The sequence below is a fragment of the Leptidea sinapis genome, chromosome Z, assembly GCF_905404315.1.
Source record: "Leptidea sinapis chromosome Z, ilLepSina1.1, whole genome shotgun sequence".
NCBI lineage: Eukaryota > Metazoa > Arthropoda > Insecta > Lepidoptera > Pieridae > Leptidea > Leptidea sinapis.
The window spans coordinates 24,868,873-24,895,010 of NC_066312.1; the positions used below are offsets into that span (position 1 = coordinate 24,868,873).

The 26,138-nt window shown below is 34.9% G+C and overlaps 1 protein-coding gene across 1 annotated transcript; it reads right to left on the reverse strand.

The window, feature by feature from the left end:
- Positions 1–1,462: 1,462 nt before the first annotated feature.
- LOC126978804 (hemicentin-1-like) lies at positions 1,463–25,757 on the reverse strand. The gene is made up of 17 exons (XM_050827885.1): positions 25,573–25,757; positions 24,400–24,632; positions 20,767–20,886; positions 20,590–20,676; positions 18,955–19,083; positions 18,371–18,536; positions 18,059–18,234; positions 17,216–17,288; positions 15,469–15,629; positions 13,973–14,144; positions 12,904–13,152; positions 11,404–11,476; positions 8,944–9,152; positions 6,217–6,394; positions 4,181–4,275; positions 3,269–3,422; positions 1,463–1,741 (listed from the first exon to the last, which is right to left on the reverse strand). The coding sequence occupies exons 1-17, from the start codon at positions 25,673–25,675 to the stop codon at positions 1,606–1,608; spliced, it is 2,514 nt and encodes an 837-aa protein (XP_050683842.1). The 5' UTR covers positions 25,676–25,757; the 3' UTR covers positions 1,463–1,605.
- Positions 25,758–26,138: the final 381 nt, after the last annotated feature.

A 26,138-nucleotide genomic window follows, 5' to 3' on the forward strand; every position in this document is an offset into this window, starting at 1 on the left:
GGGTACCGGCTCTACCAGAGCCGGACAATTCCTCCCCGAGCATTCTCGCTCGGGCTGCCCCTCGTATTCTAGGAGGGCACAGTACCGCGCATGTCAAAGGACAAATAGGGCAGCAAACACCAGGGCACCCCGCTCCACGCTTAATGTGGACTTTTGTAACATAAGAGGAATTCACTCCAATTTAAACGCCGTCCACCACCACCGCCGGTGACCCGTACGCTCGTTTGTCCTCCTATTCCAAAGAAAAAAATTATTATGTAATATTTTAGCAGTTATTTTTGTGAGTGGGATGTTTTATGTCTTTGCTGAAGTTAACACTTTTCACAACATTAACTTAACATTGTATTGCACTATGTGTAAAAAATAACCTAATAGTTTAGTGATAAATTGTAATTTCGCATAAAAGTGACATACGTTTTAATAAGAATAAAGTTTATTAAAACCTAAATTTATTGGTGTAACGTGTGGCTAGTACTCTAGAGCATCCTTTGCGATAAGTCATTTTTGTGTTTTTGTTTGAGATTACAGATAAGAGATAATAAATGGTGCCTGTGCCATTCTCTGAAATATTATGTCCTGTCTTGCACTCTTTTAAAAATAATAGGATAATATAATAGGTGTTTTATAGTTAAGTCAATGCTAAAGCACCTATTGAAATGTGCTGTGACGTAAATGTCGGGAAAATCTTTACGCTTGAGAGACTTAAATGTACACTTCATTAAACTTGATTCGACAACAAACTATATTCTTATTACTCGCCTTTCATCATATAGGCTTAGATAATTTATACGTCTAGATAGAGTCTCTTGCTGTTAGACAACCGATAAAAACAGGACAGGAATATTAATTTAGTGTGCATGGCAAGCTACGTCTTAGACTCGACATGACAATTTGTGCTAGTGTGCGTGCATTGTTTCAAATAGAGGTTAGTTTTAACCTAAATTTTTCGACGGTTCCACAGCTATCATAGTCTATCTAGACGTTTTAATGATTTAAGATTTTAATTTAATGAGATTTGATTTATGCACTCGCGATTGTTGATTATACATACATCTACTAGCGAAAAAGGATTTGGATAAATGGTTGTATTTTGGATTGGTATGGTTTCGATAATCATGATTTGTTGGTATTTTGGTACTTCAGCAACCACTGGCGATTAGTGCAATGAAAAACGCCTGAAAAAAATAAATTGATCAACGTTGTTAACGCCATACACTTTTACAATAAACCTTTGGTACTTTCAAAAACAGTGAAGTCCTAACCTAACTCCGCGTAACTAGATTTTAATCTCCACAACTTTATCTCTATGTGACAGGAAGGTCCTTGAAATCCTGTGGAAAACGCATCACATCCAGATGGTGAGGATTACGTTTGTGACGGAGGGTGAGATTTGGTGATAGGAATTATAATAATTGGTTATCAAAAACAAAAAAAGCAATACATAGGGTAAAATAACATGGGGTTGGTTACATATACTTATATTAAGGATATCATAAAGGAGTCTCTAAATATACTCGTAGGCGCTACAATGCTTACACGAGACTCCAACGACTATAATAATTGAAGTAAAATAACATAGGGGGTTGGTTACATAATCAATATCTTTCAATTTTGTATGATTTTAAGAGCAATACGTATTGTGTCCACAGCCAGCATGTTGTCAGCGGTGCACCTGTATATTCCCTCGTCTCTTTTGGATATATTTTTGAGAATATAATTAAGAGGACCAATCGAATGACCACTGAAAAAAAGTGTTAAATAAAAATTAGCATTTGCACTATACCACTATAATATAAAAAAAAAACTTCCCCAGTTAAGTAATTGTATTATTACAAATTTTATCTCTTCGTATTTCTGACAATAATCAGGATGAGATGTGATGAGGATGAGTGACCTGATTATAAAGATACCATTATTAATAAAGGATGATGCATATTTTCCATAAATTTTATAAAAGTTTCTAAGCCCAAATAAAAAATGAATAAATAACATTAAGATATGCGTAACAGTTGAGTCACAGTGGCGTATCGTCAAACGTTTATTATATAGAGACAGATGCAATAATCGTTCAAGTATAAATAATTATTCAAATTATAAATATCAGTGAAATGGAAATATAGGAAGAAAATAAAGCCATTCTCTTTTCATAAACTTATTAAAGTTATAAAATCATTGATTTTAAATATAAAAAAATATGAATGGTTTACTGTTAAGTTTGCAAATACTAACGCATGACGAGTATTAGCAACCTAGAAATTTCTCCTGACAAGAAAGTTACTATGGAACAGATTACTAGGAGATGATCTGACCTTTACTCGGAAAACTTAGGCAAAATACCGAGAGAGACGTTACTTTGTACATGGAGCACAGAGTGTGGAGGGTGATGGTGGTCGCTCTAGTGAGTGAGCAAAAAACTAACTATTTTTTATTAATTTCTTGAAAATTATGAAGTATAGGGTAATCTTATACCTTATACCTCCCAACCAACAATCACAAAACTTCTTTTGGAAGCATCGTCTTCTATAAAAAAATATTTGTGATATTAAGTGGTCACCCCCACCCATATTCTCCTGCAACACCAGATGAATCACAGCAGAGTAGCAGTCAGCCTTAGTCCTGGAAATACCGCTCTAAGCTCAGTATCGAAACAAGAAAGCTCATTCCAAAATTTGGTTGTACGTGGAAGAAAGCTCCTTGAAATCCCACACTTAGGTACTTCGGAAACGCCAGACATTAAATTATGATGAGGATGATATACTAGTTTGCGACTCAGGTTAAACAACTCTTCGGAATACTTCCCGCGGTACATGCGGTAGACGATACACAATTTTGCGAAGTCTCTACACAACGTCGAGTGATCTAGTCGATGTCAATATCATCTATTTAGTAATTATTATGACGGGTACTCACGATATATATTTTAATAATGTGTAATATAATTACTTTGTTAAAATTCCGCGATGATAAATGTTTAAGAAACATATCACATGTATATAATAATTAACAACTAATGGACACAATGATCAACATACATTCTGACGACTGGGTGCGAGAGGACTCTGAGTGGGAGACAGCTAAAATGTGGGTTAGCATGAAGCAGTGTTTCGACCTATCGGAGATCTTCTGTTTCTTCGAAACCTTTGGCTTTATTCTTAATAAGATGGCCGCGAAATTGGCAATCCGTCCGATGGTTGACGAGGCATTTAGGGAAGTTTTATGTTACTAGAACTAGGTGATACTAGATTTTTAATACAAATTCAATACTTACGTAGCCAAAAGAGTAATATTGCCATTAGGAGACATGAACTCCCACCTTGATGACGGTACTGGACTTCCTCGTGCAACGTAGCACTCAAAGTTCACATCTGTTCCCATAGGCTGCGTGATATTCTTAATAAGTGGGGGTTTAATGTACGGCGAAACTAAAAAAAATATCAATAAATTCATATATATTCTTATGAAATGGTTGATATACTTGTCCACGAACCATCTGAACACCGCCGAGTTTTTTTCCAACAATAGGAAATTGATTGGAGTAATATGGCTTTAAGGTAGGTATAAGATTCATGCGGTCTTTTAATCTGCTTTATTATGATGAGTACAAACACGCTTTGCATTATTATCTATACCGAAAAAAAAGTGTAACATGTGGTGTATGTATGTATAAAACCTTTACCATATACCACTGGTCTGGCGGCTGTTAAAGTGATTTTGTGTCTGATTGATATTCGCCATTTTGGCACTGTTGGCCAGTCTGCGGTCCTAAAACTAGTGATGCAACCTCAGCAAACATCGATAGATGGCGGAAAACAATAAACAAAATAAAATTGTGTACATTATAACGTTGATTCTTGAAGTTAAAATAACATGGAAAACGAACGATATTAATTCAAAATGCTAAAATACTTCAGAGTATTGTACGTGCCGTCGTAGCCATTTGTATTATACGTCAAAATTAGTTCTCTGGACGCTCGCAAGTGGCGCTTCAAATTGGCACAAAAAAATTGCTGTCAAACATATGGAACAGCTTGTCCAGTTGCATTTATATAGGTAAGTAGGTGTAGCATTGCATATCGTCATTATTAGACATCAGTCATTATCAATACGACATATTATGTTTTCTTATAATCGTAGTACATATATAGATATGCAATGTAATAAAATAAAATATTTAACTCACCCATCACGGTAACGTTCACCGTTCTAACAGCTTTACCCATACTGTTTTCAGCGATGCAATAGTACGTTCCAGAATCGTTAGCTCTAGCTACAAAACTGAAAAAAACGGCTTATATAATCAGTAAATAGCAAAATTATTTTGACGCCCAATGTCCCGTGGCCAAGGACATTTCAATCCTTATCTAAAAAGAAGAATGAACACAGTGTATGGATACTTCAGAAAGGTGTTTTCAACAAAGCCGTCTAGATCTAAGGGCAATAAAGGTAAGCAAAGAAACTGCCCATACCGACTTCAGCTAGCAGGAGTGCTAGCTGCAACATGCTTAAAAGAGCTGTCGTTTTGCGCTTGCGTAATATCCTTTTTTATATTAATAATTTTAATTCAGTATAGTGTATGCATAGCTTAGAATAAATAAGGAATTCTAAAGTTATTATTGATTTCCGAGAGATGAACAAAGGTACACATGTAATGTTATCTAACTACCTATTGCTTTGTCAACGTTGTCCTTCCGTCCGTACGATGGAGGATACTATTTAATAATACAAGATGAGATTGTGAAATTTTATAATATCATCATAGTCATTTCAGCCGGAAGACGTCCACTGCTGGACAAAGGCCTCCCCCAAAGATCTCCACGAGACGATCGGTCCTGCGCTGCTCTCATCCAATCTATTTCGGCAATCTTGACCAGAGCGTCAGTCCACCTTGGGGGGACCGACGGTCGCCATCGAGGACTTTACTGCCCCAACGGCCATCTGTCCGTCGAGCTGGTTGACTACCTTCGTCTTCAGACACTGTGGTATTTTGAACGAGAAGATTTTACAGACATTCGAACGTTACCCATCTGAGCTGCAAAGCTGCGAAGCGAAGGTGAGTGATGTATTCATGTGGTATGTTTGTGGTCTATGGTGCTAAAGCCTTTTTGGAATGTGACTTGTTTGGGAGGCTGTAAGTCGTCGAACCTGCGCACGAGACATTTTGTGATAACCTTAGAAAACAGCTTTTAAGCTGATTTTTTAAGCTGAGGGCTCAGAAGTGATATGGGTCAAAAGTTCTTCAAAAGCGTTTTTTCGCCCTTTTACAAGAACAACACCACCATGTTTGCGGCGTTTTGCCCTCGAGGAGGAGTATTGAGTAGCATCTGGAGGATCTTAAGCACACGAGTACCACCAGCTTTTAGAAGCTCGTCAATTCCATCATCACCCGGCACCTTGTTGTTTTTAAGCTGTTATAGGGCCATACTAATCTCCTACGCCTGAGATCTTCGGTATAGTGTCGAATTAATTTGGCTCTTGGGTCTTAAGCCTTGTTGGTAACATATACTCGTACAGTCATGTATAACTGTTTGTAGAACTTTTCAACTCTCTCAAAACTTCAGGGTTTAGACGAAACGACCCTGTCGTCACCGGTCTTCAGCTTCGTCAGTTGTCTCTACCCAAAACACAAATCTCGTGCGAATACTTTGTAGCCTTTGTAACGTTCTGTGGCCGCCTTCATATAATCTGTCATATGGCGGCGTATATCGCGAGTCAATGACATCATCCAGAGGCTGAAGGGCCATTTAGCGTCTAACATCCATCAATTTGAGGGTATTTTTATATTGTATTATATTTATTATATAATAAATGAAAAAATCTCTAAATCTCATAATATCTAATGTTATTTATATGCTCCTCTATCACATAGTAATAGTATGAAATTATAATTTATCATATTTTTAACATTCATTTGAAATTCATATTTGGTGCATCCCAGTTTCACTTTATATCGATTTTGACACTGACGAGATTCGTGTTCTAACGCACGAGGTAACTCCAGGATTCATAAATTACTTTTGTCAGCAAGATTAAACATACTCACTAAACGCTTTAGACGTAGATTGTGCGTCATTAAGAGATGCGCATAATTAGCAACACATTAGTGTAAAAGATCAAAATATTGTTAAATTCATTGATTACTCTTTGTAGTTCTGCCTAAATAAATAAATTTTGGAGTGATTCGTTGGTGGTTCCTTACGTTGCGCGTGGTCTACTTACGTGTGTGTGTGACTCTCATCGGTTTTGTGTGAAGAGTCTAGAGCGATGATGACATCATCTTGTTGCATTTCCCAATGTACTTGCGCTTTGGGAAAAGCCTCCACGTTGCATGCTAGCGTCACTGCATCTCCTCTACGAACTACCATGGATTCGTCCTTGTTTTTAATTCTTGGAGCAACTGCAATGTGAATAATATTACGTATCTATATTATCAAGAGACAGGCTTCCGGTCAGTCGGTCTTAGCGTTCCACAGGTCCATAATATGTACCAATTCGCGTAACGTTACATGACACCGCCGGTAAATATAGCCCAAAGACGAAATCACTTGACGTCATTTCGTCTATTGCCTTATCTAGTTGTAAGGAATTGCTGTTTTCCTTTGAAATTATAACAGAATAAAAGGCTTGCTGGAAAATCCAAAGTAAATTTAAAAATCATATTACATTCTAAGAGGTTTCAATAGGAATACCATCTACATCTTTGGCTCATATCTGTACCGCTTTAACTTTAACGAACCTTAAGTGGCGAAGAATGTTGACCACGTTGCACTTTCTGATTACTTATAAAGCTATAAGTGTATACTTTGTCATTTTGATTGTCGGAGTGCTCAAATGTCAAAACTTAAGGAATTGAATTTAACTGTAGGAATTGATTTACTATGTACAAATAGAGATAAATTACAACCTTCTACTGTCAGTAATTAGCTGTCAGTAATCTAAGCCCGTGCCTATAAACCTATAAGTCATTCTTATCACCTTATATTTGGACGCGTGAATTGCAATTTATATACAAACTTCTATCGCTGGTAAGCTATACGTACTCCCATTAACAGCGTGTACGGATAAGATGAGATACCGTAGATAAGTTTATTGGGACAGAAAAGTCAACGAGAGTTACGATTAGTATCTCAAGTAGGCTACAACCGGAGATATTGAGAATGGTCGTTAGTGTTTGTGGTGCATATTGAAGATCAGCAAGCACCAAGCTTCAAATGTTATTTGATGATACGCAAAAGAGTCCCCGCAGTCTTTTTACTTCTAACACCACGCAACCACCCGATTTTTTGTTTGATGACTTGTTCATCCTCTATCGAATACGTTTGATGATACTTTAAACGATACAACTCTTCATATTATTTTGTTAATGGAATGTACTAATATTATGTAATAAATTCTGTGCCACATTTAAGAAGTCCGTTCTTCGAAATTAACAGTATAACTAGTGTGGCCATAAATTTGGTTACTACATTAAAACATTATTTTTTCAAATTGAAGTATGGAACGCGTTTATTGTATTAGATATTACATTTCACATATAAAGCACACTCATTTCACATAAGAGCTCGGACGGAAACCGAGAGGTCGCGGGTTCGACTCTCGCATCGTTCATAAATTTTGGTTACAAGTTTAATTTAATCAATCCCAAAAGTGAGGGATAACGCTTGAAAAAAAAATAATCACATATTTTTTTATTCATACATTTTACATATTTTTAGGTTAGACCTTGACAACCTTTTTCTGTTTTTAAGTCGGTTAAAAAATTCAAAGCAAAGTTACATGCTATTGACACTCTGAAGTGCAAAAGAATTACAGAATTATACAAATGATAATATGTCTCTAGAACGTCATTGACATTCACCAGTGGGAGGCTCCTTTGCACAGGATGGCTGCTAGTTTATGGGTATCACAACGGCACCTATTTCTAACATGAAGCAGTAATTTGTAAACATTAGTGTGTTTCACTCTGAAGGGCGCCATAACTAGTGAAATTACTGGGCAAATGAGACTTAACATCTTATGTCTCAAGCTAACGAGCGCAATTGTAGTGCCGCTCAGAATTTTTGGGTTTTTCAAGAATCCTGAGTGGAACTGCATTGTAATGGGCAAGGCGTATCAATTTCCATCAAATGAAAACCTGCCCTTATTTTCATATCAAAATATTTTGATATAACATTATTTATATGTTATTTAACTAAGCACAAATCCAATCTGACATCTAATACATAAAGATATTGTCATTATTCAGTCGTCAATAATTATAAGTGACTCATCGTCGCATTTCATTATTGACGCCTGGAAGCAAGGGGTGTCGGGTATTTGGAACAATAATGTATATACTTGCTTTGAGTTTAGTTTAGCACTAATTAAAACAATACTTTAATGTTGAATCAATGGTCTACTGTTTGGCAAGAGGTGTGACCGATGCCTCGGTACTTCCGAGTAGGGGATCGGATTTTTTACCCGGGTGGCACAAAGTGCTTTTTACTACATAAAAATGGCAACCTCTTTATATGAAATTATTGAACTCATTCGATTTGCAACATGCGTTATGATCTAATCGAGTGACATATTTTAATTTTATAATTTTTTAAATTTTATATATATACTAACTGACCCAGCAAACCTATTGCCGATATTAAAATAGCGATACAAAAGTAACTGTTGATCGTAGATGGGTGAAAATTTGATAAAACAAATATTATAAAGATATGTCAAAGAAATTTAAAAAATATGGCGTGGACCACCCTTAACATTTAGGGGGATGAGAAATAGATGTTTCCGATTCTCAGACCTACTCAATATGCACTCAAAATTTCATGAAAATCGGTCAAGCTGTTTCGAAGGAGTTTACCTACAAACACCGCGACATGAGAATTTTAGACTATATATACTAAACATGTAACGATGGTAACTGCATAAGAAAATAAATAATAATATTATTCTTACATTGAACTTTGACGGTTATCTGGTCCATGTCTGTTCCCAATATATTTTCGGCTTCACAGACGTACACCCCACCATGAAACGTTTCCGCTGAAGAAATCTTAAGTGTGCCATCTTTCACGTAGACTCCTTCAGGTATATCAATGTACTCATATCCATCTGACAATTTATACTTCCAGCTAACTATAGGTAATGGTAAGCCTTTTGTTATACTGGAACAATATGAATTTATGGATTTTATGGAATAAACAGATCGTCCAAAGACGTAAACAGCAAACAATCGCCATTTTCACATTGCATAGTCAATGGATTATGTGCATAGCAATGCGATTTTTAAACGAAATTTAAACTTAACGTGACCAAATAATGCTACAGATGCTTTGATGTTTTATAACGATTTTTTAATCTGAATTTGACCCATTTGGAGGCTGTATTTTATTTTATGAGTTGTGCACAACGTAGTACACAGCAAGGTTTTTTCAAGGTGTTACCTTCACAAAAAAGACAGAAAACCTAACGATCAGTAAATGTACCTACATTATTAATATTTATCTACCCATACTTTAAATCCTCTATTAAAGATTCTGAAACAGTAAGCTTATTGCCAACATTAAAACACCCACTGTTCTAATAACCATTACATCATCCAATCGAGTGTTGTAATGTTGTACTGAATTTCATAACAACACTCCTATTTTTTTTTCTATCCCTTCATGCTCAAAGAGTTTTAACAAACAGCCACATTCTTATTGCTCGATGCGTGGTATCTGTATGAATTTAAAAAAAAAGAACATTTACGTTTACGCGCGTTCCACACTACCAGAACGTCGCGCGCCGTAAAAAAAAAGTAGGTTATTCGAATCCCCGCCATTTTTCTTCGATATTTATATTGTTTTGTTAACAAAAAAAGAACGATGTATTTTAAACGCTGCAAAAGAACATAATATTCAAGAGAATTTAAATTATTGCACTATACAAAATGTAAATTACTACTAAAATAAATAATTCTTTCATTAATAAGTACTTAGTTTATTTGTAGTAATGTATGATATTAGGTTGCTACTAGCACTTGCTGTTTAAATGTTAGCAGTAAGCTTACTGTTTCAGGATCTTTTAGAGGATTCATATTCTGGGTGTAGATAAAGTCTTGTATGAAACTGTTGATAATTAGGTATTAAAACACTCATGTGATACTATTTTGGCACTCGGCTTCGCCTCGTGAAATAAATCCACATTCGTGTTTTAATACCCCTTATTACACAACAGTTGCATAAATAACTATAAACAAACGGAGAGTCCCTATAATAATAAAGTGAGATACTAAAAGAAATGTATTACATTATTATTATAGCACCTGAAAGTATTACCACAGTGTGGGGATGGCTACTTACGTAGTATTTTTAAACTATATCAGACATATAACATAATATTACGTCAGATGTTCAGATGAGAGCAATAAGCGGTGAGTGACGTTACCCCGGCTAGCAACAAATAAAGGAGGTCCAATTGTACAGGGACACTAGGCAGTCAGTACTGGACTCTCAAGTGGTCACTTCCTTCACACTCGCAGTCACAGAAAGAGATATAAGAATAGGCACGTAAGGTTGCAATGTCGAGGTGATCACGTATACCATGCCTGTATGGCTTTGTCCACATAGAAACAACGACGGCTAACTCAAGTCAGATAAAGGTACTTCTTCTTACTCTTGTCTTCATTTATTCATTCATATTATATCCTCTTCTCTTTCGCTTAACAACTTTCAGACCAGGCAAAAACAATTGAGTAGTTTTTTGATACGAGTAGTGAATAATGTTGAAATTAAGGTGTGAGTTATAATAATGTTCTTTGTAACCATACCAATAACTTTAACGAAATTTGAAATACTGGCAAGTGAGTTTCTTCATTCTTATATTATATATTCTAGAGTAGACTCGTTCTTAACGACGGCCAATATAATGAAGATCATTTGAATATAATCTTCATTAATATATGATTTTAAATGACAGGACAACATTACAAGGAGTCAGGACTTCTCTCTCAGTGGCTCACTCTGTTATTTTTTTAACTCTATTACTAGCTGACCCAGCAAACGTTGTATTGCCATCATAGTTAACATCTGTAGTTATTCTACCAACTATAGTTAAAATTAAGTTTGTTTCTTACTTCCTGAGAAAGTTAGAAAGATACAATTAATATTCTAATTAGTTATTCATTTTAAACTATTATTTCAATTTGATTTCTGAACGACACATCAAAGGAAAGACAAAATTGTTGTTGTTTTTTTTTATTCCGAACATTTTCATATTAATTCACCTTTTAAACCTTCTCTAGACTTCCACAAATAATTCAAGACCAAAATTAGCCAAATTAGTCCAGCCGTTCTCGAGTTTTAGCGAGAATAACGAACAGCAATTCATTTTTATATATATAGATTATTACTTTTCGTATACATGTTTTTTTACCTGCATTGTTGTTCAGTAAAATCACCAGGCTGTAGAAGCACTTCTGAACTTTCTACATTTACTTCAGGCATTTCTGTTGGCATAAAAAAATATCACTTTTTATTTCTAGAATATATTAAAGAGCAATTTATAAAACAATTGTCTCGGTAATTTTAGCATCACGGTGCTTTCAGAAAGCTTTTGTTGTTGTATTATTTTTCATAGAATTTTAGTTAACTTTAGAAAGTGGGAATTTTAGCTAAACTAGGATAAGTTAAACTATTACGACACTAGATGTAATAATAAGAGTATCTCTGCTCGATACTCGACTGCTCATCATTGGTGCATTCAACTTTAAACTTAGCCAACCTTAACTGGAATAGATCACGATCTTTTATTGGACATAACTATACCGCATATAGATGTGAAAAGTATTCAAAAAAATATTATTTTTATGTGAAATATCTAATGATGCAGGCAGACCACCTGTAAAAGTGTTAATAAGTCGCCATGTGCGTATTTATTTTATGCCAATTTATTCATCCTTGACTTGAAAAACGCATATTTAAAAATAATACTTTTGAAAGAATTAAAATACCTGGAATTATGAATTACATCATTATTACTAAAATTTTACGTAATGTCGAAATTATATAATGTTAATCATCCGAAATATAACTCCAAATATTAATTTATATAATTATCCCTTACAACTATTTGATTAGATACGGCGTAATCGAATGTATATTATATTATATATTCAAATTATTATTTACTATAGTTTGTTGCATGTGGTAAAATTTTCCTTCTAACCCCACGGTTAATGAATACCAAACCCAAAATGTGAGGATGTGTGTATTGTGAAGGTCGGAGACGGCAGTTGAAATATAATTAGACACAAACATTAACAACCCATCATTGATTTACAGTTTCATTTTGAAGGAACTTACATTAATGAACAATCAAAATTAGGAATTCAATTTTATTTTCGTGTGAATATATATACTTAAAAAAAACGAGTACTACGTAATGTAGGAGACATTCAGTTTTTGCCAGAAATTTTGTTCGGCTGTTCAGTTACCACCAAGTGACCAATTACTTGTATGGTATCAGTATAATGTTATTCATAAATACATTGATTAAACATTTCGTTTATTTCATTATAGTATATCAAATTTAGCTGGTTTAGTATTTACTTTAATCGTCTTTGATCTTTAACTGACGACTTTTGGGCTAATTTTTTTCATAGCTTCATTGACTCTGAGATGAGAGTCATTAAAGCTATGTGTTTCATAATATAAAACTTTCATCCTGAATGAACGAATTTCAACGAAGGGGTTCCCGTTTCTTTTACTGGCCCTCGATACATACGTACTGTTCTTTCTTTTGTTTGTTGCCCATAATTTGCCATTGTTAGTTACCAGAGAACCCGGTATTAGAACTACGAGCATCATATAACATGGCACTGCATCTTTAACGCTACTTATTATTGTCATGAAAAAAAAATTGCATTATACGTACCTAATCCTGTTATAAACACTGACGCACCAAGTGATCTTGATTCAACCTCGTTTTCAATTTTACAAATATATTCGCCTGTGCTCTCAATATCCATATTCCGTATCACCAACGTATGTTCTTCTGGCTCAAACATGATATTATCATTTTCTACAACTGCGGTATTGTTATGTAGCCAAGTTATTTCCGCTGTCGGATATGCGTCTACCTCACAGTATAACTTTCCTTCCTCCCCGTACCCAACTGTAATATCTGAAATTTATTATAATATTATAAGACTGACAGTTTCATTTAGTTTCGTTTGTTTAGGCACGCTTTCTCTGATACTTTCAGATGTACTTGAAATTCTTTTTAGTATAATTGTTAGATATGGGAGAAGGTATTTAGAATGAATATACTAATCTTAACTAACTATGAATAAAAATAACACACAAATAAAACGCGGCTTTCTATTGGTACATATTTGAAAATATGTTACCAATAGAAAGCCGCATTATTTGTGAGTATCAAAGGTGATATATTTACTCGAAAAATGAAAAGACCTTTTCGAAGTAGTCGGATTTATAAGGCAAGAAGGAGCAAAAACGAAGAAACGTTTCTTACGAATGCTACCTCAACGACCATTAATATAATAAATCGTCGTTGGTATAATCGTTTATATATGCCTGTCTCCGGCGAGATCGAATCAGGAATGAGGAGATCCGTAGGAGAACCAAAGTTACCGACAAAGCCCAGATGGTTGCGTAACTGAAGTGGAAGTGGGCAGGGCAGACGAACAAATGCCCGTTGGGGCAGTAAAGTCCTCGAATGGCGACCACGTATCGGAATACGTAGTGTTGGTAGCCCCCCCCCTTCCCCTCAAGATGGACCGACGATCTGGTGAAGATCGCCGGAGCAGGTTGAATGAGGGCACTGCACGACCGATCGTCATGGTCTTTGGGGAAGGCCTTCGTCCAGCAGTGGACATCTTCTGGCTGAAATGATGATGATGATATGCATGTGGCATCATTGGAACATCAATTAATATGGTAGCACTGGTAACAGCTGGTAACAAACAAATCAATGAACATACCTGAAGGCGATTTCAAAACGTTAAAGGTATTCGTTCTGTTAACAAACAGTTTAAGTGAAATTGCATCGGCACCCATAGCATTCTCCGCCATGCAGGTTATGTTGGCATTCCTCGTAGCATTCGCAACATTGGCATAGGTCAGGTAAACAGATGGGATCTCTACAAGTACACACTGAAATAAAAATAAAAATTATAAAGAACATTTTAAATTGTATTTTGAAATTTCAAAATATTTTACATTCAAAATATAACAATGATTCACGAAGTTATGTTAAGTAAATAGAATTCAGTAGTGAATCGCCCCCCAGATCACTAAAACTCTCCATTTTATACAATTTTCGCTTTTAGTATTTAATGCATATTATGAATGTTTTAACACACACTTCTTTGGACGAATAATTAATTATTAACCTAATTAATGAAGCATTTATTATTAGTGAGTCGCGGGTGCGCAGAGCTTGCTAGAGGTGACACGTTTGTGAAGAAATAGAGTATTGATAAAGCTAGTCTGAAGCATGAAAAAGAGCATAGACTATTTTTAACTCAATTAAACACGTGGTTGAGACCGCAGGCGAAGGCTAGTCATATAGTATATATCCCCAATATGTTTAGTATTACGACGTGAGTAAGGTATCTAATAAATGAGAAGTTTTTGAACTAAATTATGTAATGCAGCTTTAGGAGCACGTAGGTCAGAGGGTGAGTTGAATTGTTGAATATGTGAAGAACATGGCGTAGTTATTGTATAACGTTTTTGAGGTTATCGTTAGTTAAGTCATAAGAATAATAATAATAATGTTGGCACATTTTGACACAAATTATCTTGCCATATATATTATGCTATTAAAATAAAGGTCATTATTTAATCAAAACAAATCTTATAACTATATTTACAATACTACGACTACATAAAATTAAAACTATCATTACGTGGAAGCGTACCAAGAATACTGGCAGCATTACCCCGTTGGATAGCAAGGCTGATCCGTTGACCGAAATAGCTGCCAGCACTTGGGTTTCCAGTAGCCTTATTGAGGCGCGAAGATAGTATTTTGAACATTCTCCGCGCCTCTGGCCCCACGGGCCAAGTGTCTCGACACCAAACGGCACAAAGATGTATGACTCACTGAGACCAACATATTTGCGACGCTTGCTGTCTTCGGCAGTCGAAGCAGCAGCCCCAGCACCAACTGACGTAACTTGGACATGAGAAGGAGCCAGAGTGTCGACGCAAGTAGCGTCCCACACCAGCGCCCTTCCCCGTGCCCAAGCCACCAGCGTCATTCCATCAGGATGCTTGCCATCGCGGCGGGTAATACCATTTGGCTCTTAAACAGCTGGTATATTAAGAGCGGCAAATGCCCTGCGGATGACTTCATTTATGCTATTTATATTTAAAATCACTTTTACCTGTTCTGTATTTACAAGTATTAATGTAACGTCAAGACGCGAGTTGCAAACTGAAATCGTGCGTATTCCTATAACCATTTACTTACTTGAGAAGGAAGAGTATTGCCAATGTCGTCTTCCCAAATAATACGCGGCTTTGGAAAAGCTGTGACCTTGCACGCAAAGGTGGTACTGTCTCCGAATTCAGCCCAATTCATTTCTGGACCAATGATTTGTACTTCCGGCTTCATCCATTCTGTTAACATACCTACAAAATATATGAAACTTTTATCTACTACTAATTTAGGATATTATTTGTAAACATTTGAATTGTTTTATCTATCTAATTAGATCAGTGGTGATTGTGAATCAATCTAATTTTATCTAATAGCTGATTGATATCTCTTGCTGACCCGACCAGCTCCCTACCGCATTATGATTAATTTTCAGTCTGTGAACTTTGCGATGCTATATGAATTTATTGTTTTACTCCAAAATATAGCATTACACAGTCACTAAGCAGATCGTTCATAGTTCGATTGAGTGCCTGCGATGAGTGTGTTGGGCCATTCTGCCTTCATCCCAAATAATGATTTTGCTTGCTTCCAAAAATGATAAGATGGAGAGAACGTAGTCTGAAATAACCTGCATGAAAGCACTTTACAGACTTTACAACTGGAAAAAGACATATATGTAGGATATTGTAGGATGATGGTAAATAGGGGTCCATATCGTTACCTACCTGTAAAGGGGAAATGAAATTCAAACCTAGGTATTATAGGAAGAGGCAAGAAACAATTTTTTAAAAGTCATTAATATGACGCAACATGACGAAGAACAGCTTCAACAACCACGATCAAGCCATTGAACACTTTTTGGAAGTGTTGCGTAGATGTGTAGAATCTCTCTGAATTTCATTCCCGGACTCAATTCAAAATGTGTTCGCGTCGATGTCGCGCTATCAACCGTTCGTAGATTCATCTGTAGCTGCAGGATGATTGAACCGATACGATTTAGGGACCTTCTAACTCAGAGATTAGCAAAGCATCTCTTGACCCAGAGGAAACCCATATTATAGATGTCCTTAGGAAAAAGGCTTATACTTCTCATTAGTGTGAGCAACTTTGCTGTTTGCTTCCTCTTATATAACAAAATTAAAAAGGGAAGTTTTGGTGCAGTGATAATTGCTAAATAACTTCAAAGTAAGTTAATGTGACCACTTCAAGCTAATATCCGTCAAACTAATGCAGGGTTTTTTTTATAAAACAGAAATAGTAAACCCTAAACTTATCGTACAAGACTAGCCCGAAAGGTTGGATTCCATACAAAGTTAACAAAAACCCAAATATACTTTTACGAAGGGGATGATATTAAATTTTGATATATTGATAATAATGCCGCGTTACACAGAAAATTATGAGACAGAAGAATTTTATAAACAATACAATACAGCGACATAATTTTCCGATACCGTGAAGTGAGCCTCCCTCTGCGCATGCGCAACTACTATAGTATAGTATAGTGTGAAGTGATGTCTATTAGAATAGAATAGAAATACATTTACTATAGAGACAATAAGATAACATATTGTACATTATAACTATGATAAATACAGAAATATTATATTGATACGTGACGTCAATATAATGTCTTATTATAGATTATAGTATCGTCTAGCGTGTTGATGATACACATTAAGACATAGACAAGAATTTATTTCTGGGAGAAACGATGAAAGAATCCCTCCCTGTAAAGTTAGTTAAAAATTATAATAATATCAATAATTTACATATATATAGATACAGTTAAACGAAGGTTATCTATATAAATTGAAAGATAAAGTTTTAAGATAACCTGGTTCTTGAGGCTTCACTGGTGGAGTAACACCTTCTATAACCGAATTGTTTTCTTTGTGTCTCGCAGTTATCTAAAACACATATAATATTACATTCATGCAAACTATTACATAAATTTTAACAATTACAATATGACAATAATATAAATTTTATAAAGTAATTGCTTAAAATTACACATGAAAATATTACAGTTTTTAAGTGTACGTTTTTGAGGTTCTTAAGCGAGCGACTTGGCGATTTGATTTGTCGAAAAGTAATAGGCGTACAAATGATGTCCAAGCTTAATTATTCTTAGAGAACTAGGGATTAATAGATATTATTTTCTAACATTTCATTTACGTATATATAACTTAACATTACGCCAGTTTACTATACAATGTAATGAAGATGATGACAACTAAAACAAGACGTTTATATTGATATATAGACGCCTACAAGTACATTGTAAAAGACCTAGATTGGTTTTTAATGAAACTCAAATCAAAAGAAGATCGTGTTGGCTATTTTAGAAGGTATTAAAAGCCTTTCATAGAGTTTTTTTTTATGTATTGAGGTAGGCCTTAGTGTGTATTTTCGATGATGTGAGTGTATTAAATTCAAGAAAACTCTTACGGGAAAAGGGAAAGTTGCCATGTTCACTCGGTAATTATAGACCAGCTAATTGAAGGAGGAATTTGCACAATGCTATTATTACAAAAGGACTCGGAACTCGCCTACGCTCATTGGCTATGTCAGTCGTCAGCTTGACGTCACCGTACGTGCGTACTTCAACTTGCTGAACCTGGTTCACTCTATTACCAAATATATATTGTTATATTTCTGGAATGTTGATTGTACTTACAGATAGTTTAAAGGTCTTCCCATGCTCAAAGATATTATTGGCAATATAATATCCTCGGGTTTCATCCAACGCCTGGTACTGCAAATGTATCTCCTCTCCAGTTTTAGCTATCTGAAGTTTTATTGAAGTCAATTCCAAGTTAGCATCCAATATTACCAAAATGTAACATTTTATTCCTGCAATAAAACAAAATATGTTAATAATTTTATACACATTAGTAGTTACTAGGAGGCATGTTTGATTTATAAAATAAATATTCTTGTTTTCTTAAATTTTTTATATTTAATAATTATTTAAGTGTACTCAACATACCTGGTATCGGTGCCTTTGATGTCTCATCTAAGCTTCTTGGTATTTTTGATGAAAAACCAAATTCTACGTGTATTGTTCGACGGGTATATATCGTCACCATACCAAAGTCGCCTCCTGTAACTGCTGCTTTGTATTCACCTTCGGTTAGTTGTTGCATTATTACCACCTGGAACAGACAGGCTCAAGTTAAGAAAATAATTATATAATGTGTCCTTAAGGTGTGGGAACTTGAATATGTTTGTCATATTATAATAATATTTTTATTTGTTAATTGTGGAGAGAAAAATGATGTAAAATCGTAAATGACCTTTTGAATCGTGTTTTCTTTGTTATTTTTCCTCATTTCTCATACTATTGTGACCTGCTGATTAAGCAGGTCTTAATATATTATAAGATTGTTGCATACATTCTTTAAATATTACAAAAGTCGAAACACTATTTAATAATTTTATCACAAAAAAATTAAATGTAAGATGCTATTATATGGTTTTGCGTGCTTGTTCTGTTAACTCCACGCCCATGTCATTTCAATCTATTTTATACGCAATCCTAAAAGAAAAAATTACAATATGTTCTATACATACACATGCAGTACTAGTGTTGATGATTCGCTGAACATCCACCTTTTCTCCAAAATGATTTATTATTTCTATGTCTGGATGTTCTCCAGCTATGCTAATCATCATATCCGTGGTATACATATCAACAGCAAACTGTGAAAAAACATATTACAGTCAGTTTTGTTAATATCAAATGTTATTTAGCTATATAAAAACAGAGGTATAAATAATTTGTCAAACAAAAACATTAAACAGGCGGGTTTATTGATAAGGGCGGTCATGGCCAAGTCGGAAAGAGGAAACTTAGAGAAAAGTCGTGAAAGGAGTTGGAGGATTGATAAGCTACCAATAACTGCATATTTAGTTTTTTTTAATTTCTTCAACTTTTGACGGAAATCGACCCGAATGATTATTCAAAATTGAATACACCTGTATTATTGAACTAATGGACTCTGTTGCTGATAAGGTTCAAGCCGAAAAGATATTATGGAAGATTTAAATATTTAGGTGAATAATTTTTTTTTGCTATTTGTTTATGGTTAGAGTTAAGTAGTTCTACCCTTGCATTCATTTAATGTTACCATTTTACGTTCAACTCTCGGGTTAGTTCGTGATGCCGTGGATGTTCAAGATGATAGCAATACTCCATATGTGGCCAGACCTGCGCTTTGTGGAGCGCTAGAATGTGGTCCGGCATGAATCTTGCCTTGCTATACTTATGACGCCCAGCTTCTTCGAAGCCAATTTAGCTTTGCCTTCCAGGTGACTGATTCAAAGACCGATACTACGTGAGGCTTTAAGAGAATTGTTGTCGAAGAGCGGTGATGGACGAGTTTGAACCTGAAGATCTTTTTCGTGGTAAATATGGAAACTTGTTCTGGTTCTTCTGGGGGTGAAATGAACAAGGTTCATATTTCGCCTTATCAATAGAGGACTTGATATTGGACACAAGTATCTCTCGACACTGATCGACGATTTCCCGAGAGAGATCTGCATGGCCCGTGTATACGTACGTCACCAGTACTGTCGTCTTCATAGCAATGTACGTTGGAGGCGTCCAACATAATATGTTTGGTATGTATATAGTTTTGAAAGAGAGTTAATGTGCCCGACAAATGATTCTTATCTTTTTTATGAAAAAGAGACAAGAAGAGCATGTCGTTCAGCTGAGGTAAATTGATATTGATATGCCCTGCCCATTACATTGTAATGCCGCTCAGGATTCTTGAAAAACCCAAAAATTCTGAGCGGCACAACAATTCCCTCGTCACCTTGAGACATAAGATGTTAAGTCTCATTTGCCCAGTAATTTCACTAGCTACGGAGCCCTTCAAGTAATGCAATAAATGTAAGTCACAGTAATGTTTACACATTACTGCTTCACGGCAGAAATAGGCACCGTTGTGGTACCCATAACCTAGCGGGCATCCTGTGCAAAGGAGCCTCCACTGGTAAAGTATCTGGTGTCGAAGTGAAGTGTCTTCTGTAAGCTAATATGTTATTTTATCATTATCCGTAAAGGAACTTCATGCTAACAAGTTTTAATTAGCCACTGGGAAAGAATGGAATGAAAGTGAATATGAGTTGAATGAAAGCCATGGTTTGAAATGAATGTATTACAATACAATTTAAAAATAAAATTATTAAAAGTAAACTTACTGAAATATTTTTTTCCCTTAAGAAATCGTATTGAGCGTCTACCTGATTCCACTGTGTTTTCACGGTTTCCTTAATGTATTTAAATGCCTGAAATACCATCGTAATATTAGTTATATTAAACAAATATGTTTTATAATATTTAATTTACAAAACAACTCATCTTCAATAACTACTTACATAACGCAAACTTCCGAGATCGTAGAACACCACTGAACCCCTACAATTTTTTGCTACATCATAGTAAACAGCATCTATTGTCTCTGTCGGCGAACATTTTCCAGTTAAAAATATGAGCACCTTGAAAGACAATCAAAATTAAAAATAAAATCTGTAACTTGACTTCTCATTTGCAGAAGTTAGTTAGGATAAAAAAGTAATGGATTTAAAAAATTGTACCTGCAGACAAGTTTATATTTATAGATAGACTCACTTACCACGACAAGCAATAAATTCAATTAACTAGTATTTAAGTGAATACTAACCATGCAGAGGCGTTGGTGTCACAATAGGTTGTATAATTGTATCTCACCGCTAAGACCCCGGTTCGATCCCCGCACGCCATGAACCAATGCATTTTTATGGTTTTCGAATTCATATGTACGTTTAATCAACGCTTTTAAAGGTCGGCAACGCTCTTGTAATTCCCATGGTATTTATTACAAGAGAGTATGGGCTGCGGTGATCACATACCATCGGGTGACCTCGTTTGTCCTCCATAAGAAAAATACACATAATCATCGCTAGTCCTCAAGAAGACCACGCCACTAATTATAATAACTGCTAGGAATTAATCTAGTTTTGCCACAAAATGTGAATTAGCTCCATAGACTTATTTCATCTAGCGCTTTGCATCGCCATAGTGTCTGATATTGTATATATCTGAAACTTTTTCCATAGAAGTGGATGGCCGTATTAATTTACATTTACTTTTTTGACTTACTCGTGTAAGACATTGACTATTTTACGTTTGAGTGTGTCTGTTGCATCATTTTACATATTATATTGTAATTTGAAATGATTTTTAAATCGATGTATTTAAATGTAAATCTTGATATAAAAGAGTGGCAATGAGTTTCTTGCTACTTCTTCTCATTAGCTCAACCCTTTACGAAGTAGCGGTAGATTCAATAAGATTTATTTTTATTTTTTTGACATTCATAAGTGTCATTTCCGTGACCTACGTGAATAAACTGATTTTGATTTGATTTGATTGACAATCGGTCGTTTAACGCGCAAAATTCCACAAGAATAATAGCCGAATAAGGATCACAAGCTTTTTAAATGGTGGAATGCTTTAGAGATACATGACGCTCTAAGATCCAGTAGGTCTACTCTTGTTCAACGAAAAACGAAGTTTCGATTGGAAGTTTCCATTCGTTTCGAAGTTTCGTCCCAAACTTCATTGTTTGACGATTTCTATTATATTATATATTTCTAAACCTACTCTAATTCATTTACGTTGCGAACGAAATTTTGAATATGACATTTGTTTGTTCGGAATTTTAACGTCAACTTGACGAAACCTTTTGGCTTTCGTTTGTGTTGATTTTGTTGCAAATTTGCTTGAAATTGCTAAAGGAATGGTTTTAATAGAGGCTGCTCTACGTGAAGAACATTTAGGACGTAGAAGGAACCGGCACCGCTTGCGCAAACAATTTAATATTAGTAAAATACCCGACTTAGAGTGTGTAGGAAACTGAAATAAATTAAAGCCTGCTGTGTTTTACATAAGTAATGTATAAGGGGTGGTATTGATATTACCGAGTTCCCACTGTCTGAACTCCAATCTGAAAGAAGCAGGCGGGTTCCCTCTTAAGCAGCTGCTTCTTCACCTCAAGCGTTACAGGCAGGTCAAAGGGCATGAGCGGCATTAGTACAATTGTTAGAAAGGATAAAGGTAGAACTTTATCTTACTTATTCCTTGCTAACAGTAGTGGTATTCCTATATTTAGTGAAATTTAAAATAATTTCATTTTTGTTATTAGTAAAAGAACATAGTTAATATTTAATTTTATTTTATTATAACAAAAAGCTTACAGCTAACTAAATGGATTTACTTAGTCATATAAATTAAAAGGTATAGCTTCATCATCGTATGTGTATTTGAAAAGATGTACCTTTAAGAGTATGGTTATATGTAGCGGCAATATTTTTAGGGAAAAAAACAAATAAGAATATAACCTATATTTACTTGAAACTTTCTGATAGAACGAGTACCGCGATTCGCGATACCGCGATTGCGAGGTGTGTTAAAAGCACCTTAAAAGATAATATATTAGCGTAATTGAGAACTCTTTTTAGAAAACTTTTTAAAGATTTCAAATAAAAAATCTGAAGTACTAATTTGACATGTTTACATTGCGTTTATAATACAGATATTTTTGGTGGTCATTACTTACGACCCATGGTTGGCATGAAATTGTACTCTTCATATTAGTCGGATCCAAATAACATTTATTTCAATCGTTCACCATTTGTTCACGAATATTATCTATAGTCCCGAAGAACTTTGACGTGTCCGAAAACAAAATAGACCAGGGTCATTATCGACAAAGAGAGTAGACCCCAGGTGCTAATGTTCACATTAACGCCGTTGTTCGAATATAACATTCGGTTGACGCAATCCACTCAGTCCTGCCCTCGAAGTGCTGTTACTCTATAACCATTAAAAATAATGGTTGGAAAAGAATGTCTCTTGCAAAATGTAAGATGTAGTTGCTACAAATTAACACGGCCTACACCAATACGATAGTTTAATAATTCAGTTTGAGTTCTGTATGGTTTCATTATTAGCAAAATTATACGCAAGTAACATAGCGTGGTTGGTACATTGGGCACACTAAAAGTTTTTCACATGTAGCTAATCGAAACTCTTTGAATTTTGAATATTATATTTTTTGAAAGGTTGCAACCTTCTTAGTAACAAAAAAAAACAATTGGCGGGAAATTGTTTATTTTTTATCACACATCAAAGTTCTACGTACGCAAAATGGAATTGAGTCGAAAAGATTTTATGAGCGGTTTCTTCAATTAGCACGTAGAAATCACGATGCCTTCAGATCCGTGGTCCTAATGTTTTAAAAAATGTTTAAAATGTAAAGGAGAGTATTTTAGAAAGAAATAAATATAATATTTTGAATTTTACCAAGCGTATTGAGAGTTTAAATACTGGAATACTAGATACAAGAACATAAATTACAAGTGATCTGATGTCGGGGAGTGGAAAAAGGGGGGGGGGGGGTAAAAAACGGTTAATATCGAATTCCGGCGAAACTGCAAATCCTGTGAAAAAAATTAAATAGCAAAGATGTTTATAATAAAATGATCCACAACTTTTTTACACTCATGAAAATTTGTGAAAACAAAGCTTAAAAATTATGTAAAAAATTTCAAAAATCATGTTTTAGGTTTGTTATTTTTATCTTTTCCCCCTTTTTCTCTTCCCGACCTCAGATCGCCCGTATTTTTTTGTTCCTTTCATTTTTGTTATATTTTCTTCTTTTTCCAATGAGTTTCATCAAAGTATTTTTTTTCTCTATTTTTTATCACACATCAAAGGTCTACGTACGCTATATAGCAATATTCAAACGCTTCCGCGATGGTCTACTAGTAGTACTAAGCCAGTAAGAAAACAATGAAACTAAAAGACCCTGAGCCCATCACTTTACGAAGTACTAGTACAGCTTATCTCCCGAAGTGCCAAGCTGCCACACCGCGCTTCGCGCCTATTAGCTAATTCCAAACTTTTTTATATTCATATGAAATTATGGCAAGGTACATTTCTCGAAAAATGCAGGCTTAAAAACTTACCTGACTTTTTTGAGTTTCGCACAAATTTGTGATTGTGTTGATTTGGTCGATATCTTTAGTTCTGGGTCTAGCATCGGTAAAGACGTAGATGTAGGAATTCGGTTGACTCCATTCTAAAGCCATTTTAATAGCTCCAAGTGACTCTTCAGGACAATCATTTCCTCCATTTTCTTCAATTAAATGGACCATATCAATAAAACCGCTGGCTGTTTCATTAATTGGTGGCCCGATATCTGTTCAGTATTTAAAATAATAATTATAATCACATAAACAATTACCATCACTTTTATTATGCAAATGAACGTTCAGTTATTTAGGTATACTGGCCGTTCCGAATCTTAAAGTAAATAAATTATTGAAGGAACGTTGGAATTCGAAAATAGCCATAACCATCTAGCATACATTTTCCATCGAATGGTGTTAGTTTCATGTCGATACGATCAAACAATGACATTATATATATAGATAAATATATTCTTTTGTTTGTCTGTTAAATAGATTGACGATACTGGCCAGCGACGACTTATTATACATTTGAAATATTTTATATAATCGAGACCTTCTCGAATAGTACTTTCGTATAAGTCGATTGACTACCATGGCAAAAGTGTATTAATTATTACGTTCGAATTAAAGTTGGATATAAATCGATTTATAACCTATCCCGCATTTATTTTCCAAGTCGTATTTACCTGGGTACTTAAAAAAGGTGCACAACAAGTTTAAATCCCTAGTATGGTTGTACTTAGACAAAAAATTCCTTGAGGAGCGCACTCTTGTGCAACGTCACAAATACAGGAGATGTTATTTATGTTAGTGTCGTGTCGTACGTGTTGGCATCAGGCCATGGGTGATTCTGGTTGATAATAGACATGCATTAATACAAACTATAAAAATATAATTTAATTCACGACACTGTTTGTAATGCCAAAATAGAACAGAAGTCACGCTAATAATAAACATGCATATTTCTCCATAAAAAAATATTGACTTACCGACACTAAGTATCTGTATTGTCATTACTTTTGTAACTTATTGGCAACATAATTGAATTTTACTTAAAGCAAATGAATTTACGTTTTCCTTACGAATATGGCAATAATTTAATTAAATAACTTAACAAAAAGCTCATTCAATATTTATAAGAATATATATATCAAATATAGTACTTACCAGGGTCTCCAAATGGAAGCAAGATGAATTCTACATCGTAGTCTTTAATTGAATCAACCGTAGCATTGATGTTGGATTTTATTATTGAAATCTCGTCTGTCATGGATATCGTAGTATCCACAACAAAAACAAAACTTTTTTTGCTGAGCACGTGCACAGCATTGATTGTTAAAAACAGAAATATAAACAGTAATCTGGACATTGTGAACTTTAGTCGGTTGCTATCTAGCTAATGAAAGCCCTCGAATGAGATGTGCAATATATACCCTATCTCTTACATTGCAACAATGTATGGAAACTAATTAAACAGAAATACACCAACTGATATCCACCGCATGATTGATTAGAATAATATGTCATTAATTTATCAATATTTATTACTGTTTGTTTCAATATCTGTTGTTTTGCGTTCGTGGTATTTTCATCTCGATAATTATTGCCTGGAGCTTTCCAGAACATTGGACTATATATATTATGTAGGATAGAATGAGCGCAAAAGAATTTTTTGCGGCACTTGGCCTACAAACATAATGTACCAAAACAAGCTAAAACAATAACGATCATCT